Source organism: Podarcis vaucheri, assembly GCF_965113315.1.
Source record: "Podarcis vaucheri genome assembly, chromosome: 8".
Classification (NCBI taxonomy): Eukaryota; Metazoa; Chordata; class Lepidosauria; order Squamata; family Lacertidae; genus Podarcis; species Podarcis vaucheri.
The window spans coordinates 91,803,979-91,823,406 of NC_138766.1; the positions used below are offsets into that span (position 1 = coordinate 91,803,979).

The 19,428-nt window shown below is 46.0% G+C and overlaps 1 protein-coding gene across 1 annotated transcript in view; it reads left to right on the forward strand.

Annotated features, from left to right (window-relative positions):
• Positions 1-19,428, forward strand: part of RHPN1 (rhophilin Rho GTPase binding protein 1) — a 59,341-nt gene that overhangs the window by 15,476 nt on the left and 24,437 nt on the right. Inside the window, exons 2-5 of the mRNA XM_082235644.1 lie at positions 1,519-1,634; positions 11,118-11,246; positions 15,578-15,653; positions 17,899-17,976. Of these exons, the coding sequence (XP_082091770.1) occupies positions 1,519-1,634; positions 11,118-11,246; positions 15,578-15,653; positions 17,899-17,976 (399 nt within the window). The remainder of the gene's footprint in view (positions 1-1,518; positions 1,635-11,117; positions 11,247-15,577; positions 15,654-17,898; positions 17,977-19,428) is intronic.

A 19,428-nucleotide genomic window follows, 5' to 3' on the forward strand; every position in this document is an offset into this window, starting at 1 on the left:
GTTACTCGCAACGGCACTTAGCCAGGATATATGGGGAAGGTTTTTTTTGGATATATGGTTTTAATTTCACATCTGAGCACATGATGAAGGAGCTCAAAGTATCAGCCGTCCCCAGACATCTGAAGGCAGCTCTGTATCAGGAAGTTTTCAGTGGTTGACGTTTCTGTGTTTTTATTATGTTGGAAGAGGCCCAGAGAGGCTGGGGCAAGCCAGTCAGATGGGCACAATATAAATATTATTATTTTTTAATTTTTGTTATTATTCTGTTGCTTCGCCTTAGACTTTCCAGGAGAGCCCCAAAGTCTGACACAGAGCAAACCTGTCTCTATGTCTCCATCTCCACTGGAAAGCCACCGTATTTTTTGCTCTATAAGACGCACCAGACCACAAGACGCACCAAGTTTTTGGAGGAGGAAAACAAGAAAAAAAATATTCTGAATCTCAGAAGCCAGAACAACAAGAGGGATCGCTGCGCAGTGAAAGCAGCAATACCTCTTGCTGTTCTGGCTTCTGGAATAGCTGCACAGCCTGCATTCGCTCCATAAGACGCACACACACTTCCCCTTACTTTTTAGGAGGGAAAAAGTGAGTCTTATAGAGCAAAAAATACGGTATTTGTTCTCTTCATTTCACACTTCATTTATTTATTCATTTGCATTCGTCAGGGGCCCATGGACAGGAGTTTTCCGGGCAGTGTAGAAAGCCCCAGAAAGATTAAAGATCACACTTAACATTAGGACAAATTAATAAGCAGCAAGCCAGAGGACGGTAAGAGCAAAACAAATTCATTTTTAAATAGAGAGTCAAGAAATGAAAACGCTGAAGCGATGGTCTGTGAAATTGCAGCGATCGTGCAGGGGGACCGTGGCATCAGAGCAGGAAAGGATCAAAAGGACGCCAAGTTCACCCCCAAGTCGCAAAAGGACCTGAGGAACGAGATCGTCACCCCACTCGTATTAACCATCCCAGGGCGCTCAGCCACTGCCACATTGTGCTTCCTTCTATCAGATCAAAATGAGCAGAAAACAGCAAAGGTTGCTTAGTTCATGGCAGGGGCAAATAGAATAAGGGCCACTAACCGAATGCTGATTCAGGACTTTAAATTGTGCTCTTATATCAAATTTCCTTTTCTGCGTATACTGTAATGTTTTACTGTTGCTATGGCCATTGGCTAATGCGAATAAAGTTTTATCTCTCTCTTCGTGGCTGAGTGGGGAATTCGAACCCTGCTCTCTCTCCCAGGTCCTAGCCCAGCACTCGAACCCAGTGTTTCCCAAACTTGGGTCTCCAGCTGTCTTTGGACTACAGTTCCCACCATTCCATGGCCACTGGTCCTGCTAGCTAGGGATGATGGGAGTTGTAGTCCAAAAAACAGCTGGAGACCCAAGTTTGGGAAACCCTGCTCTAATCACTAGGCCACCGCTGTCTCCTTCTTCCTGGAGACGCCAGGAATGGAAGCTGGGACCTTTCATCGAAGTCCCTCTGTGCTAAGCAATGTTTCTCCTCTTTCTGCAACAGGGCTGTGATCCGTTGGCGCAGACTCAGCGCAGCAAATTGCAGCACCGTCGGGCACGAATCAACCAGCAGATCAACAAGGAGATGAGGATGCGGGCCGGGGCAGAGAACCTCTTCAGGTTTGTTGTTCTTCGTCTCCATACAGTTGTTGGATTCTCTAGCCTTTATCAGAGGTAACTGGCCGCTTTCCTAGCACTCGGCTTGAGATCCTTGTTGACCTCCCCGTCTGCGTCTCCCGGCAGGATACAGGCAAGGTCACGATCGGCGATCCCACTCAGTGTGAGAGGGACACACCACTCCTCCCTCCTCCCTGCTTCCCTCAGGGAGGGGAAAGAGACAGACAGAAATCTATTTACATATCTTTATTTCTGTCATTGCAGCAGTACAGAGAAACGCGTCTGTACTCTCCAGTCTCCAACAGTAGAGATACTGACTCCACCCCTGTACTTCCAGTACAGGTCAAATGACACTCTGAGCTAACATCCGGTGCTCAGCACAGTGAATAGACTGCCCCTTTGTTTCCCTGGTACAGTCCCCAACAGTTACATCCTGTTTAGCATTCCAGCCACCTGCAGCTCGCTCTCGCATTGCTGCTTTTTCCTGACAGTTTTTCCCTTTCTCTCGTTGGGTTTATCTGCAGGATGTTGAGGGCTAGAAACCTAACTCTGTGAACTGCCCTGAGACCTACGGATGAAGGGTTGTATGCAAATTTAATAAATAATAATCAGGGGGGGTGTGGGCTTCCCAAGGACTCGCTGCACCTTTTGCCGTGATGCAGAAAGTCGGGCGCAGTGTTCCAAAGCGTTTTGGTAAACCTAAGGTTTTATTAGGGATGCGGGTGGCGCTGTGGGTTAAACCACAGAGCCTAGGACTTGCCGATCAGAAGGTTGGTGGTTCGAATCCCCGGGACGGGAGGAGGAGGAGGAGGAGTAGTTTGGATTTGATATCCCGCTTTATCACTACCCGAAGGAGTCTCAAAGCGGCTAACATTCTCCTTTCCCTTCCTTCCCCACAACAAACACTCTGTGAGGTGAGTGAGGCTGAGAGACTTCAGAGAAGTGTGACTGGCCCAAGGTCACCCAGCAGCTGCATGTGGAGGAGTGGAGACGCGAACCCAGTTCACCAGATTACGAGTCTATTGCTCTTAACCACTACACCACACTGGCGGGGTGAGTTCCCGTTGCTCAGTCCCTGCTCCTGCCAACCTAGCAGTTCAAAAGCATGTCAAAGTGCAAGTAGATAGATAGGTACCACTCCAGCAGGAAGGTAAACGGTGTTTCCGTCCACTGCTCTGGTTCGCCAGAAGCGGCTTAGTCATGCAGGCCACATGATCCGGAAGCTGTACGCCGGCTCCCTCAGCCAATAAAGCGAGATGAGCGCCGCAACCCCAGAGTCGGCCACAACTGGACCTAATGGTCAGGGGTCCCTTTACCTACGGTTTTATTATTTATTTGCTTTTAGTCTGACTTCAGCACTCTCTAGCTTTGATGCAGCTTGCACAATATCAACTGGCTGGAGGCTGGCTGGTCAGAATCCTGCAAGTTAAATGCAAGTGAGGCGGATAACTTAAATACCCCTTTTCCACCAGGGGGTTTTCTGGTGCAGAAGGGGCTTTTAAGCTTTCCACCTTGCTTTGTGGGGCAGACAAGCCCTGCTCTTGTGAAAACTCACATGGCTGTCTGTGAGATCTCACGCGAGCATCTCCTGCCTTCTAAAGCTGGTTTCCTTGAGGATGTTGCCCAGGGCCAGATTTAGGTTTGATGAGGCCCTAAGCTACTGAAGGTAATGGGGCCCTTTAGACATCCAGCTGTCCTTTGTCAACAACAAATTGTCACTGGGTTTTTTTGTGTTGAATATAGCGGTTCGAATCCCCGCGACAGGGTGAGCAGCGCACGGAAATGCCGTTTACCTTCCCGCTGGAGTGGTACCTATTTATCTACTTGCACTTTGTCGTGCTTTCGAACTGTTAGGTTGGCAGGAGCAGGGACCGAGCAATGGGAGCTCACTCCGTCGCGGGGATTCGAACCGCTGATCTTCTGATCAGCAAGTCCTAGGCTCTGTGGTTTAACCCACAGCGCCACCCGCGTCTCTTGCCTGGGGTTCTTCGTGTGGAAAGAGCATTTAAGCTCCCCGCCTTGCACATGGGCTCTGGGAGTGCTAAGCGTGCTCTTGATCTGCAAACACAGAGCAGTTCCCGGGGTTTGGGGATGCATGTTTTCATTCTTGAATAGAACCCTTTAAACCAAACCCCTGCTTTGAGATAGTACTTCCTGAAACTGCATCACTGGTGACTTTCCTTTAGGGGTGAAAGGCCACCCAGAAAAGAAATGTTTGATAAATGCATCCGTTAAACATTGCAAACTGCAACAAAGTGTTGCAGCGTGAGTTGGTTCCTGTTCAGAGTCCTAGCCAGCCAGTCACGCACCCCTCAACCCTTCCAGGACGTTCTGATCTGTGCCCAGAAAGTTCAGCTCGGATTCTGTGTTTGGAAGGCAAAACTAGCATCGTACGAGCTGTGACAGGGTTAGGATCTGATTCACGGAGCACAGAAGTGACTCAGCAGCTTCCCAGACTGGTTCTGGCCTCCTCAGCAGCCTTTGGAGAGGTCAGGGGTTGACAGGTGAGCTGGGGCAAGGGAGGGAAGATTGCAGCAGCTGCAGAAGTGCAAGTCAGGCAACAGATGGGGAAGAAACTCGCTGCAGTTGTTACTTCAAAGCAAACTGAACGTGCAGATTCCAAGACACAGCTATCCTCTGAAACCCACACTTCCTTGAATTTTGCAATTCTCCTATCCAGACGAGTAATGCAAAATGTGTTTACTGGGACAAAATGTGCAGAAAAAGGCATTGATTAAAATCACTGAAGAAGTTGCATTTCTGTTACTGTTTACTATTGAATTCTAGTGGATTATTAAATATTGATTTATTTGATATAAGTTGTTTATTTTAAAATAATAATAATAATAATAATAATAATAATAATAATAATAATAATAATAATAATAATAATTTATTTATACCCTGCCCATCTGGCTGGGTTTCCCCAGCCATTCTGGGTGGCTCACAACAGAATATTAAAAACAGAATAATAATTATTGTGACTTTTTCTTAGATTCTTGCTATTAATGTTTGATGTTTGATTATTATTTTTACGTATGTTGGAAGCCGCCCAGAGTGGCTGGGGCAACCCACCCAGAGGGGCAGGGTATAAATAAAATATTATTTTTAGGAGTTGGCTTACGAAAACGTGTCTGTAATGCAAGATTGTATAACCATGTGTTTATTTGGAATAATTCACCCTGAAATGCTGATGGGTGTTTACAGAGAACTTCCATCACAGATTCTGTTGGGGCAGCAGTTCATCGTGCAGGTTCGGATATTTTTGTGCCTGTGTTTAAATGGAGAATCAGTGGTTGGAAGGAGCAGTTTTAAGGGGAACCGGGAAATATGTTGGAAAACATGCTTTTCTATTGACAGATCCCCTAGGAACATGCTTTTTTAAAATAAAAAAGAAAACAATTGAGAGGCTTTCTCCTTTCCTGGCTTTAGCTTCCTCAAGATCCAAGATGTAACTGAACGACTGCAAGGAATCATAAAACCCACTGACAAATACCCCTTCCTCTTGGTTCATGTGGGAACCAACGACACTGCAAGCAATAGCCTCCAGAAGATCAAAAGAGACTACGAGGCTCTCGGCAGGAAATTGAAGCAACTAAATGCACAAATTGTCATCTCATCTGTCCTCCCAGTTGAACGACGTGGCCCAGGGAGAGAGGGGAAAATAGTGGAAGTGAACAGCTGGCTTCGCAAATGGTGTAAACAGGAACGGTTTGGATTCTTAGATCACGGACTGCAGTTTCTTGAAGATGGACTTCTGGCAAGTGATGGGCTGCACCTCACAACGGTTGGGAGAAATGTTTTTGCCAAAAATCTCAGAAACCTCATCAGGAGGGCTTTAAACTGACTAATGTGGGGGAGGGAGACAGTGCTCCTGAAGGTAGGAGTCTATCAATTAATGAAGATGATCATCCAAATGTCATAGACCAAATGGAGCAAACAGCACGCGGACCTAGTGGTGGGAGGAAAAAATCCTTAAATAAGAGACACGGGGGAATGATTAATGGACTTCAATGTCTGTACACTAATGCGCAAAGCATGGGAAATAAACAAGATGAGCTTGAGCTCTTGGTACAGCAAACTAAATATGACATAATAGGCATCACTGAAACCTGGTGGGATAAGTCCCACGATTGGAATGTAATAATGGGGGGATACAATCTATTTCAGAGAAACAGACCAGACAAGAAAGGAGGAGGAGTGGCGTTATATGTCAGGGATGTGTATACCTGTGAAGAGATCCAAGATTTAGATCCTCAAAGCCAAAGTGAGAGCATTTGGGTCAAAATTAAGGGAGAGAAGAATAACAGAGACCTCATTGTGGGAGTTTACTATAGATCCCCAAGCCAAACGGAGGACATAGATGATGCCTTCCTGGAACAGATGGCCAAGCATGCAAAAGGAAGGGAGATAGTAGTAATGGGGGACTTCAATTACCCAGATATTTGTTGGACGTCAAACTCAGCCAAGAGCATAAGGTCAAACAGATTCCTCACTGGCCTTGCAGACAACTTCATTGTCCAGAAAGTGGGAGAAGCAACAAGAGGAACAGCCATTTTAGATCTGGTCCTAACCAATGTTGATGACCTGGTTAGTGGGGTAGAAGTGGAAGGATCATTAGGTGCGAGTGATCATGCTCTTCTGAAGTTTACTATACAGCGGAAAGGAGTAGCCAAGCATACTAGGACTCAATTTCTTGACTTTAAGAAAGCCGACTTCATAAAACTTAGGGAAGTGCTGGGTGAGATCCCATGGACAGTAATACTAAAAGGAAAGGGAGTTCATGATGGCTGGGAGTTTGTTAAGAGGGAGATACTAAAAGCACAACGTCAGGCAATACCAATGAGACGGAAACATGGAAGGTGCCTAAAGAAGCCAGGGTGGCTATCTAAAGAACTTTTAACTGAATTAAGATTAAAAAAGGATGTGTACAAAAAATGGAAAAGGGGGGAAACCACCAAAGAGGAATTCAAACAAATAGCCAGCACGTGTAGACACAAAGTCAGAAAAGCTAAAACACAGAATGAACTCAGGCTTGCTAGAGAGGTTAAAAGCAACAAAAAAGGCTTTTATAGGTATGTTTGTAGCAAAAGGAAGAACAAAGAAACAATGGGGTCACTCAGAGGAGAAGATGGTGAAATGCAAACAGGGGACACAGAAAGGGCTGAACTCCTCAATGCCTTCTTTGCCTCAGTCTTCTCCGATAAAGAAAACAATGCCCGACCTGAAGAATTTGGAGCAAATGATTCAGCAAAGGAAACACAGCCCAGAATAACTAAGGAGATAGTACAAGAATATTTGGCTAGTTTAGATGTATTCAAGTCTCCAGGGCCAGATGAACTGCATCCAAGAGTATTAAAAGAACTGGCAGATGTGATCTCAGAACCACTGGCAGTCATCTTTGAGAATTCCTGGAGAACAGGCGAAGTCCCGGCAGACTGGAGGAGGGCAAATGTTGTCCCTATTTTCAAAAAGGGGAAAAGAGAGGACCCAAATAATTACCGCCCAGTCAGTCTGACATCAATACCAGGGAAGATTCTGGAACAGATCATTAAGCAAACAGTCTGTGAGCACCTAGAAAGGAATGCTGTGATCACCAATAGTCAGCATGGATTTCTGAAAAATAAGTCATGTCAGACTAACCTGATCTCGTTTTTTGACAGAATTACAAGCCTGGTAGATGAAGGGAACGCAGTGGATGTAGCCTACCTTGATTTCAGCAAGGCATTTGACAAGTTGCCCCATGATATTCTTGTAAAGAAGCTGGTAAAATGCGGTCTTGACTATGCTACCACTCAGTGGATTTGTAACTGGCTGGCTGACCGAACCCAAAGGGTGCTCATCAATGGTTCCTCTTCATCCTGGAAAAGAGTGACTAGTGGGGTGCCACAGGGTTCTGTCTTGGGCCCGGTCTTATTCAACATCTTTATCAACGACTTGGATGATGGACTCAAGGGCATCCTGATCAAATTTGCAGATGACACCAAACTGGGAGGGGTGGCTAACACCCCAGAGGACAGGATCACACTTCAAAACGACCTTGACAGATTAGAGAACTGGGCAAAAATAAACAAGATGAATTTTAACAGGGAGAAATGTAAAGTATTGCACTTGGGCAAAAAAAATGAGAGGCACAAATACAAGATGGGTGACACCTGGCTTGAGAGCAGTACATGTGAAAAGGATCTAGGAGTCTTGGTTGACCACAAACTTGACATGAGCCAACAGTGTGACGCGGCAGCTAAAAAAGCCAATGCAATTCTGGGCTGCATCAATAGGAGTATAGCATCTAGATCAAGGGAAGTAATAGTGCCACTGTATTCTGCTCTGGTCAGACCACACCTGGAGTACTGTGTCCAGTTCTGGGCACCACAATTCAAGAAGGACACTGACAAACTGGAACGTGTCCAGAGGAGGGCAACCAAAATGGTCAAAGGCCTGGAAACGATGCCTTATGAGGAACGGCTAAGGGAGCTGGGCATGTTTAGCCTGGAGAAGAGGAGGTTAAGGGGTGATATGATAGCCATGTTCAAATATATAAAAGGATGTCACATAGAGGAGGGAGAAAGGTTGTTTTCTGCTGCTCCGGAGAAGCGGACACGGAGCAATGGATCCAAACTACAAGAAAGAAGATTCCACCTAAACATTAGGAAGAACTTCCTGACAGTAAGAGCTGTTCGACAGTGGAATTTGCTGCCAAGGAGTGTGGTGGAGTCTCCTACTTTGGAGGTCTTTAAGCAGAGGCTTGACAACCATATGTCAGGAGTGCTCTGATGGTGTTTCCTGCTTGGCAGGGGGTTGGACTCGATGGCCCTTGTGGTCTCTTCCAACTCTATGATTCTATGATTCTATGATTCTATGATTCTATGATTCTAAGGCAACATAAAAGTTGCTGGGTTAGCATTACGCGAGTCTTGCAAGCCGAGCTCAGCAGCGAAGGCAAGGGGCAAATCGCTTGCACGCTCCTTTTCTCAAGCAAGGAATCGAAAGCCAAAGCAGATTGCCGGGAGTGTGGGAGTCTGGGATGCTTAACCCTGCCGCCCTGCTAGATTTGGAAGAATGCACAGGAGGCTCTGTGTCAGCTTCAGGAAATAATTGAGGAACAAAACACCGGATGTCCTGGGAGCTGAGAGGCATCTTCTGGGTCGCCGACCCCGAACTCCTCCAGAGCTGCGGCAGGGACCCTCCCCATGGCACTCTGCAACAGGGAGTGATGAAATAATTCTCTGTTGTCATCTGCAGTGCTGGAGCTGCTGTGCTTTGGAAATAGCAGTTTCCAGGCATCACAGGGGGATGGGAAGCCGGGCCGCAGAGACGGTCCTTTGGCCCAATCCAAAAGGACTTTGTTCCTCTGTCTTTCCGGGCCCAGGCTAGCTGAGACCTGTTTGCTTTGTTGTTGTTGTTTACTCGTTTAGTCATGTCCGACTCTTTGTGACCCCCTGGACCAGAGCACGCCAGGCACTCCTGTCTTCCACTGCCTCCCGCAGTTTGGTCAAACTCATGCTGGTAACTTCGAGAACACTGTCCCACCATCTCATCCTCTGTCGTCCCCTTCTCCTTGCACCCTCCATCTTTCCCAACATCAGGGTCTTTTCCAGGGAGTCTTCTCTTCTCCTGAGGTAGCCAAAGTCTTGGAGCCTCAGCTTCAGGATCTGTCCTTCCAGTGAGCACTCAGGGCTGATTTCCTTCAGAATGGATAGATTTGATCTTGCAGTCCATAGGACTCTCAAGAGTCTCCTCTAGCACCAGAATTCAAAAGCATCCATTCTTTGGCGATCAGCCTTCTTTATGGTCCAGCTCTCACTTCCATACATCACTACTGGGAAAACCATAGCTTTAACTATACAGACCTTTGTCGGCAAGGTGATGTCTCTGCTTTTTAAGATGCTGTCTAGGTTTGTCATTGCTTTTCTCCCAAGAAGCAGGCGTCTTTTAATTTCGTGACTGCTGTCACCATCTGCAGTGATCATGGAGCCCAAGAAAGTAAGATCTCTCACTGCCTCCATTTCTTCCCCTTCTGTTTGCCAGGAGGTGATGGGACCAGTGGCCATGATCTTCGTTTTTTTGATGTTGAGCATTCATTTTGCGCTCTCCTCTTTCACCCTCATTAAAAGGTTCTTTAATTCCTCCTCACTTTCTGCCATCAAGGTTGTGTCATCTGCATATCTGAGGTTGTTGATATTTCTTCCGGCAATCTTAATTCTGGCTAGGGATTCATCCAGCCCAGCCTTTTGCATGATGAATTCTTCATATGAGTTAAATAAGCAGGGAGTTTGCTTTAGCGTGGCCCATAGTGAGTAGGTGTTGTGGGGATAGGCCACAAGAGTGAAGTTTTTGATAGACTGTTTTAAGCCAGGCACTTTTATGGGAGTCTTAAAGTACTAGGGATAGTAAACTGGGAGGATTTGAGTTTAGGCGGAGCCAGAAGTTAAGAGTTCTTTGCCAAGTCCATACTTCTACTGAATGGAGACTTGCCTCCAGTCTCAATGATGTGTTTGGGACGTATGGCGGTACAGAAAAAATCTGCCTTAGAAACTTTGATTGAACAGCTTCCCAAGTGCTAAGGTCCAAATCCGAGCCCCGTATAGTAGCTGTGTTCGGGGTTTAGCTTAGAAGACTTCTAAGGCTGATGGTATATGTTTGCCACCCTTTTATGGAAAAAGTGAGTCAAATTTCCTTTTCTGTGTATACTGTAATGTTTTATTGTTGCTCTGGCCATTGGCTAATGCGAATAAAGTTTCATCTTTGCATCCAGCTGAGACCTGTGTGGATGCCCAGAGCAGTGTAGTGGGCAAAAGAGCGCGTGTACTCTGTGCTCTCCAGGTTAGATTACTGCAACACGCTCTCCATGGGGCTGCCCTTGGAGACGACTCGGAAAATTGAGTTGCTCCAAAATGCAGCAGGCAGATTATCATCTGGGGTTCCCTTCTAGCAGATCTCGCGCAACCCCTGTTTTAAAACAGCTGCGCTGGTCGCCAATTTGCTTCCGGGCCCAATTCAAAGTGCTCACATTGGTGTTTGAAGCCCTAAATGACCCGGGTCCCAAATATCTGAAAGACTCCCTCCTTACAGATCCTCCCGGGTGCCCTGATTGGCAGAGAGACGGGGCCTTCTCTGTGGTGGCCCCTCTGTGGTGCGCAGCTTTTGGTGAATGCTGAGGATGTACCTCTTTACCCTGGCCTTTGGCACCGGAAGTTCAAGTTTTTAGGACACCTTATTGTTAGGGCTGCAAGTTGCTTTAAGTTGTTTTTAATGCTGTAGCCCCTATTGGGACCTTAAGGTGGAAGGCGGGTAATAAATTATTATTAATAATAATGGTGGTAATAATAGGAAGCTGCCTCATGCTGAATCAAACCGTTAGTCCATTTAACTCAATATTGTCTACACAGAATGGCAGCAGCTCTGCAAGGTTAGCCCCTTTGCAGATAGGTGTGAAACAAGTAGGATGAATAAGGTGACGTTTTCTTCCTCCTTTGTTTTTTTTAGGGCCACCAATAACCACAAAGTAAAGGAAACGGTTGCCTTAGAACTCAGTTACGTCAACTCCAACCTGCAACTACTAAAGGAGGAATTGGAGGAGCTGAACAGCTGCATGGATGTCTATCAGAATGACAGGTAAGGGGGTGGCAGGTGGCAGCAGTTGCCCCCAAATTTTGGGACCAGAGCCCATTTGGAGGATGGATGGCAGCTAACAGATTGAGGGTGAATCCTGACAAGACAGAGGTAATGTTTTGGGGGGAACAGGAGGCGGTTGTGGAGGACTCCCTGGTCCTGAATGGGGTAACTGTGCCCCTGAAGGACCAGGTGCGCAGCCTGGGAGTCATTCTGGACTCACAGCTGTCCATGGAGGTGCAGGTCAATTCTGTATCCAGGGCAGCTGTCTACCAGCTCCATCTGGTACGCAGGATGAGACCCTCCCTGCCCGCGGACTGTCTCGTCAGAGTGGTGCATGCTCTGGTTATCTCCCGCTTGGACTACTGCAATGTGCTCTACGTGAGGCTACCTTTGAAGGTGACCCGGAAACTGCAATTAATCCAGAATGCGGCAGCTAGACTGGTGACTGGGAGCGGCCACCGAGACCACATAACACCGGTCCTGAAAGACCTACATTGGCTCCCAGTATGTTTCTGAGCACAATTCAAAGTGTTGGTGCTGACCTTTAAAGCCCTAAACCGCCTTGGTCCAGTATACCTGAAGGAGCGTCTCCACCCCCATCATCCAGCCCAAACACTGAGGTCTAGCGCTGAGGGCCTTCTGGTGGTTCCCTCCCTGCGAGAAGTGAGGTTACAGGGAACCAGGCAGAGGGCCTTCTCGGTGGTGGCGCCTGCCCTGTGGAACGCCCTCCCACCAGATGTGAAGGAAATAAGCAGCTATCTTCTCTTTAAAAGACATCTGAAGGCAGCCCTATTTAGGGAAGTTTTTAATATTTAACGCTGTATTGTTTTTAACACTTGATTGGAAGCCGCCCAGAGTGGCTGGGCAGACTCAGCCAGATGGGCGGGGTATAAATAATTTATTATTATTATTATTATTATTATTATTATTATTATTATTATTATACATCACCTTGAGCTCCTTGGAGAAAAATGTGGAATACGACTGTAATAAATAAATTAGACCACACAGGAAGCTATTTTTTTGTATGGAAAGCTGGAGGTTCTGGCTGCTTCTTCCCCTTAGTCCCTTGCCATTTACAAAGCTGGTTTTGCTTTTTTTAAAAAATCACTGCTGGCATTATTACTATTATTATGAAAAGAAGCTAGTCCTTTGTGCAGCTTTAAAGCAACTTAATTACTTTGAAAGAATTGCTGCCCCAACTTCCTCATCTTAAGGGCTGGTCCTTTCAGTGGCGTAGCGTGGGTTGTCAGCACCCGGGGCAAGTAATTTGCGCCCCCTAACCCGGTAGGGGCAGAGAGCTGCGAGTGTGAGCGCGACCCCCCCCCCCGGATGTTGCGCCCGGTGCGGCTGGGCCCCCCCCTGCACCCCCCACGCTATACCACTGGGTCCTTTGCCTCTGCAAAGCTCTTTTCCTTCATTTTTAGGCTTGCAGAAAGAGATGACCCTCCCTGATGCTGAGTCAAACGTTTCAAGCTTGAATTATACTCCCTCTTTGATTTATCACCCAGCACTTCCTCTCCTGCCTCTGCAGTCTGAGGTCTCTATTTAAGATCTGCAAGAGGAGCTCTCTCTTTTTTCCACCCTGTGAGAGGGGAATGTTTGCTACGTATTCTCAGCATCCTGGGCTCCTTATTCATTCAGTAAATCTGTATTCCATTACGCAGCAACAGTAAATAGAAATGGTACTCTGTTTGTTTGTTTTTAAAGATATTTATTAAAGTTTTTTTAAAATATAACAATGGGGGGGGGGAGAAACAAAATACAACATAAAAACAGTTAAAAAACAAATAATTTTCCATAACATATCTTCCTTATGCTTATTTCCCCAGACCTCCTCATACTTCCCTTCTTTGTATTCCACTTCAATTTGTTAGTTCAGCAAATCCTTACCATTAAGCTTTTACCCATTTATAAACCTTTTTTTCCCCGTATCTCCTAAAGCATTACAGCTGGAAACCCCTTAGTTTCTATCCAGCATCCTTCTAACGTTCATTAATTTTACAATATTTCTGTAAATAGTCTTTAAATTTCTTCCAGTCTTCTTTCACCAACTCTTCTCCCTGGTCTCAGATTCTGCCAGTCATTTCCGCCAATTCCATGTAGTCGATCACCTTCCTCTGCCATTCTTCCAGAGTGGGTAAATCTTGTGTCTTCCAATACTTTGCAATGAGTATTCTTGCTGCTGTTGTAGCATACATAAAAAAAGTTCTGGCTTTCTTTGGCACCAATTGGCCGACAATGCCCAGGAGAAAGGCCTCTGGTTTCTTCAGGAAGGTATATTTAAATACCTTTTCCAGTTCATTATATATCATTTCCCAGAAAGCTTTAATCTTTGGGCATGTCCACTAAAGGTGAAAGAATGTACCTTCCGTTTCTTTACATTTCCAACATTTGTTATCGGGCAAATGATAGATTTTTGCAAGCTTGACTGGGGTCATGTACCACCTGTATATCATTTTCATTATATTCTCTCTTAAAGCATTACATGCCGTAAACTTCATACCTGTGGTCCATAACTGTTCCCAGTCAGCAAACATAATATTATGTCCAACATCTTGTGCCCATTTTATCATAGCAGATTTCACCCTTTCATCCTGAGTATTCCATTTCAACAGCAAGTTATACATTCTTGACAGATTCTTAGTTTTGGGTTCTAACAGTTCTGTGTCTAATTTTGACTTTTCCACCTGGAAGCCGATTTTCTTGTCCAAATTATAGAAATGGTACTCTAACAAGCCACTGAACAATTGCAGTATCAAACCTGACCTGACGCCAAGGTGCAAATAATTGCATTTACTGTGGAGTTGTGGAAGGGTCCCGAGGGTCATCTAGTCCAACCCGCCGGCAGTCACGGGGATCACTGCCAAAGAATCATTGGCAGATGGTCACCCAACCTTTGCTTAAAAACCTCCAAGGAAGAAGAGTCCACAACCTCCCAAAAGAGACCGTTCCACGGTCAAACAGCTCTTACTGTCAGAAAGTCCCCCCCCCGAATGTTTAGTCTGAATCTGCTTTCTTGTAACTTGAAGACATGGGTTCGAGTCCTACGCATCGAGCCCATTTCCCAGCTGTGTCTGGAAAAATCCGGACGTATTGCAGCCCTGGTTCTTATGTAATTTGTCCTAAAACTGTTGAAAGATGGATGAGAAATAGAAGTAAGCAGTAGATGGGAAGTCAGCTATATAGGAAAAAGTTATTTTTATGTTAAATGTATTGTGAGTAATATTTAATGTATTGGTGGTGTTGTTTTTTATTTTTATTTTCTTCTTCTTTAGTTGTTAGGAGGTGATGGATATTTGTGTATCTTCATATTTTCTTTGTGGTGTATTAAAATGAAATTTTAAAAAAGAAGGATTTTCATAAGTTTTTTTAAAAAACTAAAAAACCAAAATTGCAAAATGCAGCAGAAACGGGGGGAACTTTTTATTAGGCATTCCAGGTCAAGATTTGCCTAAAGAGAAGAAGAAACTTTTCATGTATGCTACAACCGCGGCTAGGATACTCCTAGCCCAAAGATGGAAAATTGACGAAATACCAACCGAAGAAGAACGGCAAGAAAAATTGATGGCATTTGCTGAAATGGCGAAGTTAACAGAAAGACTTAGAGACAAAGACAATAGAGATTGGGAACCATTTATGTTGTATTTACAGAAACAATGTAAAGAAATGGACTCACTAGCAGGGTTTGAGTAAACACAACTAACAAAAAAAACCACATAGAAATTATAAAGGTGATGTTAAAATGGTAAAAGTATAACAATATTTAATATAAAGAATTTACGATTAAGATACAAAGCAAGCAGGAGAAGTTAATATGTAAAGAAACCGAAGAGGAAGTTGAGGGAAGCCAGGGGAAATTTGGGAATTGTATTATTATTTTTTGTTACATGATAGGTTGTTATTAGGATAAAAATGTAAAACTTAATAAAAATTATTATAAAAAAAAAGAAGTTTAGAGTGTTAAAATAGAGTGGAAATATGGAAATAATGACGAGAGGCAGGATTGAGATTTGGAGCTACGCTTCAAGGTCCAGGCTATGGGAAGTCCCAAAATTAATAATTACAATTTGGAAGATAATTTTATGGTTTTTTAATTTGATTTTTTTTTATTTTTATTGGATTAGGATTTGACATGTTAATTGGATGTTTTTTTATTGAAAAACTAATAAAAATGATTTAACAAAAAATATTTTAAAATGATCTTTAAAAAAATTATTATAAAAAAAATAAATGGGGGGAACTGGATTCAAGATGGAAAAAGTTAGGAATTGCACTTCCATCCTTGCAAATGTATTGCCCCTGACCTGTGATCTGTTTCTCTCTCCCAGTGACTCCATCAGCGTTCCCATGGTCCCACTGGGGCTCAAAGAGACCAAGGAGCTGGACTGGGCAGAACCCCTGAAGGTATAATTATATATAATAATTTATTATTTATACCCCGCCCATCTGGCTGAGTTTCCCCAGCCACTCTGGGTAGGGGAGTCTTCTGCTGGGACGATTCTACCTTCCAAAGGCCAGCTTCGGAGAGTTAAAGGTAAAGGGACCCCTGACCATTAGGTCCAGTCGTGGCCGACTCTGGGGTTGCGGCGCTCATCTTGCTTTATTGACCGAGGGAGCTGGCGTACAGCTTCCGGGTCATGTGGCCAGCATGACTAAGCCGCTTCTGGCGAACCAGAGCAGCGCACGGAAACGCTGTTTACCTTCCCCCCGGAGCGGTACCTATTTATCTACTTGCACTTTGACATGCTTTCAAACTGCTAGGTGCGCAGGAGCAGGGACCGAACAACGGGAGCTCACCCCGTCACGGGGATTCGAACCGCCGACCTTCCGATCGGCAAGTCCTAGGCTCTGTGGTTTAACCCACAGCGCCACCCGCGTCCCTTTGTTATCATAGTAGTTATCTGCTATTTTTAAGTATTGTGGCACAGCAATTCAGTAACTTTATTTTCCATCTGCTTTTGCCATTTGTGGCTTAAAGGGTAAAGGGGGCGCTGACCATTAGGTCCAGTCGTGGCCGACTCTGGGGTTGTGGCGCTCATCTTGCTTTATTGGCCGAGGGAGCCAGCGTACAGCTTCCGGGTCATAAGCCACTTCTGGCGAACCAGAGCAGCGCAAGGAAACGCCGTTTACCTTCCCGCCAGAGCGGTACCTATTTATCTACTTGCACTTTGTGCTTTCAAACTGCTAGGTTGGCAGGAGCAGGGACTGAGCAACGGGAGCTCACCCCGTTGCAGGGATTCGAACTGCCGACCTTCTGATCGGAAAGTCTTAGGTTCTGTGGTTTAACCCACAGCAACACTGGCGTCCCTTTTTTGGGGAAAGTTAAGCACAGGGAAATGGAGACATTGTGTTTGGGGGGCTGACGCTTCTTAAGAAGCCCAGGCTCCCGCTCTCTGGAGACTCCTTCTTGTGCATGAATGCTCATCGGAGCAGGGTATCTTTTTCAGCCAGGCCGCTGCATGGGAATCTGAGGCAAAACACAGCGGATTTAAACCTTGCGTTCGTGCAGTAGGCTAGATCAAGGTTAATTTGTCGTCGTTTTGTGGAGGCGGGTGGCATTTAGCCAGCAAAATTCTACGCATAGCATATTGTGAAGTTCACTCCCACAGGAGGCAGTGATGATTTGGATGGCTTTAAAAAAGGATCAGGCAAGTTCGTGGAGGACGAGACGGCTATCGATGGCTCCTAGGCACTGTTCTGCCACCATGGTCTGAGGCAGCGATTTTTCTGAATCCCGGTTTTTGGAAACTAGAGGAGAGGAGAGTTGCTCTTGTGCGCGAATCCTGCTTGCAGGTTTCCCAAAATGGGTATCTAAGACTTTTAGAAGACATCTAAAGGCAGCCCTGTGTAGGGAAGCTTGTTTAACAGACCACTGTATTTTAATATTTTGTTGGAAGCCGCCCAGAGTGGCTGGGGAAACTCGGCCAGTGTCGGATTCTCAGGCCGCAGCCAGAGGTAACTGGCCACACTCCAGGCATTCGGCTTGAGATCCTTGTTGACCTCCCCGTCTGCGTCTCCCGGCAGGATACAGGCAAGGTCACTAATCGGCGATCCCACTCAGCGTGAGAGGGACACACCTCTCCTCCCTCCTCCCTGCTTCCCTCAGGGAGGGGAAAAGAGACAGAAATCTATTTACATGTCTTTATTTCTGTCATTCCAGCAGTACAGAGAAACACGTCTGCACTCTCCAGACTCCAACAGTAGAGAGAGAGAACTCCACCCCTGTACTTCCAGTACAGGTCAGATGACACTCTGAGCTAACATCCGGTGCTCAGTGCAGAGAATAGACTGCCCCTTTGTTCCAATAGTACAGTCCCAAATATCAACATCCTGTTTTGCATTCCAGACACCTGCAGCTCGCTCTTGCATTGTTGCTTTTTCCTGACAGCCAGATGGGCAGGGTATAAATTAATAACAACAACAACAACAACAACAACAACAACAACAACAACAACAACAACAATAATAATTTATTATTATCTTGTTGGCCACCGTGAGAACAGGACTTGATGGGCCATCGGCCTGATCCAGAAGGGTCCTCTTATGTTCTTAAGGGTGGAAATGTATGGGATCAGTATAGAAACTGTGTTTAGGAAGATCAGTAGCTGCCAGAGCAACCTCTTCTTGTCTTCTGTTCCTGCCCTCCCAGGAGATGATCTGGGAGCACTATGGCGAGGACAGTGCCTTGTACGAAAGCGAGATCAAAGACCTCGTGGAGCTGCGGCAGGTGAGTGCAGCTTTGCTCTTGAGAAATAGCCTGCGGTACTCTGGGTCCCTGATTGCCCTTAGACTCCCAGTACGTTTCCGAGCACAATTCAAAGTGTTGGTGCTGACCTTGAAAGCCCTAAACAGCCTCAATGGCCCAGTAGACCTGAAGGAGCGTCTCCACCACCATCGTTCAGCCTCCAGAGGTCCAGCGCCAAGGGCCTTGTGGTGGTTCCCTCACAGCGAGAAGCCAAGTTACAGGGAACCAGGCAGAGGGCCTTCTCGGTGGTGGCACCTGCCCTGTGGAACTCCCTCCCATCAGATGTCAAGGAAATAAACAATTATCTGACTTATCTGAAGGCAGCCCTGTTTAGGGAAGTTTTTAATGTCTGGTGTTTTATTGTGTTTTTAATATTCTGCTGGGAGCTGCCCAGAGTGGCTGTGGAAACCCAGCCAGATGGACAGGGTATAAATAATAGAATTATTATGATGATTATTATGGTGAAGCACCAAATGGAGATGTTTACTGCCGCATCCTTGACTTCATCTGCACTAGGCCTGGGCGATATATCGCTATATCGCCCAGGACGGGTATGAAGAGCATACCCTCAGCTGGCTTCACTCAGAGGTGTATCGCTGGTGAAACCGCCACCGCTCCTGAGTCCCTCTGCTAGCGACTTCCTCCACTGAGCGTTTCTAGCAGACAGACTCTGGAGCAGTGGCCGTTTCACAAGCGATTCATTGCTGGCTGAAACCGCCATCCACTCTGCCCTCATACAGCGGAACCTCGACTTGCATACGCCTCGTCTCACAGATGTTCCAAGTTGCGTCCGCGGCAAATCCGGAAGTACCGTATTTTTTGCACCATAACACTCACTTTTTTTCCTCTTAGAAAGTAAGGGGAAATGTCTGTGCGTGTTATGGAGCGAATGCCTGCGGGTGACGGGGGGGGGGGATCTGCTGCAGTCGTGAGCAGAGGATCCATGGTTCCCCTTCCTTCCCTCCTCCGTAGTTACAAAGCATGGATCCACATGGATCCTCAGGATTTTTGCATTGGGCTACTCCAAACTCACTGTCAGATCACATGTCTGTGGCCACAGCATGAATCACAAAAATCATATATCCACTATTTCGTTTAGAATATTTTTTTTTCTTGTTTTCCTCCTCTAAAAACTACGTGCGTGTTATGGTCTGGTGCGTGTTATAGAGTGAAAAATACGGTAAACACCGCGTTTGCCACGATATGCGCAGAAGTGGCTTCTGCCATCTGCCATCTGCGCGTGCGCTGAAGCGCACTGCTGCCAACTGCGCACGCGCACAATACGCCTCTTCTAGCATCCGTTTCGACCAGAGGAGGGATCTCCAGAACGGATTATGTCCATATGTAGGGGTTCCACTGTACTGCGCAGAGGGAGAAGAAAGCTAAATTGGTGAGGCGCTGATACAGCTTGTTCCTTCCTCTGTGGTTGCGGCT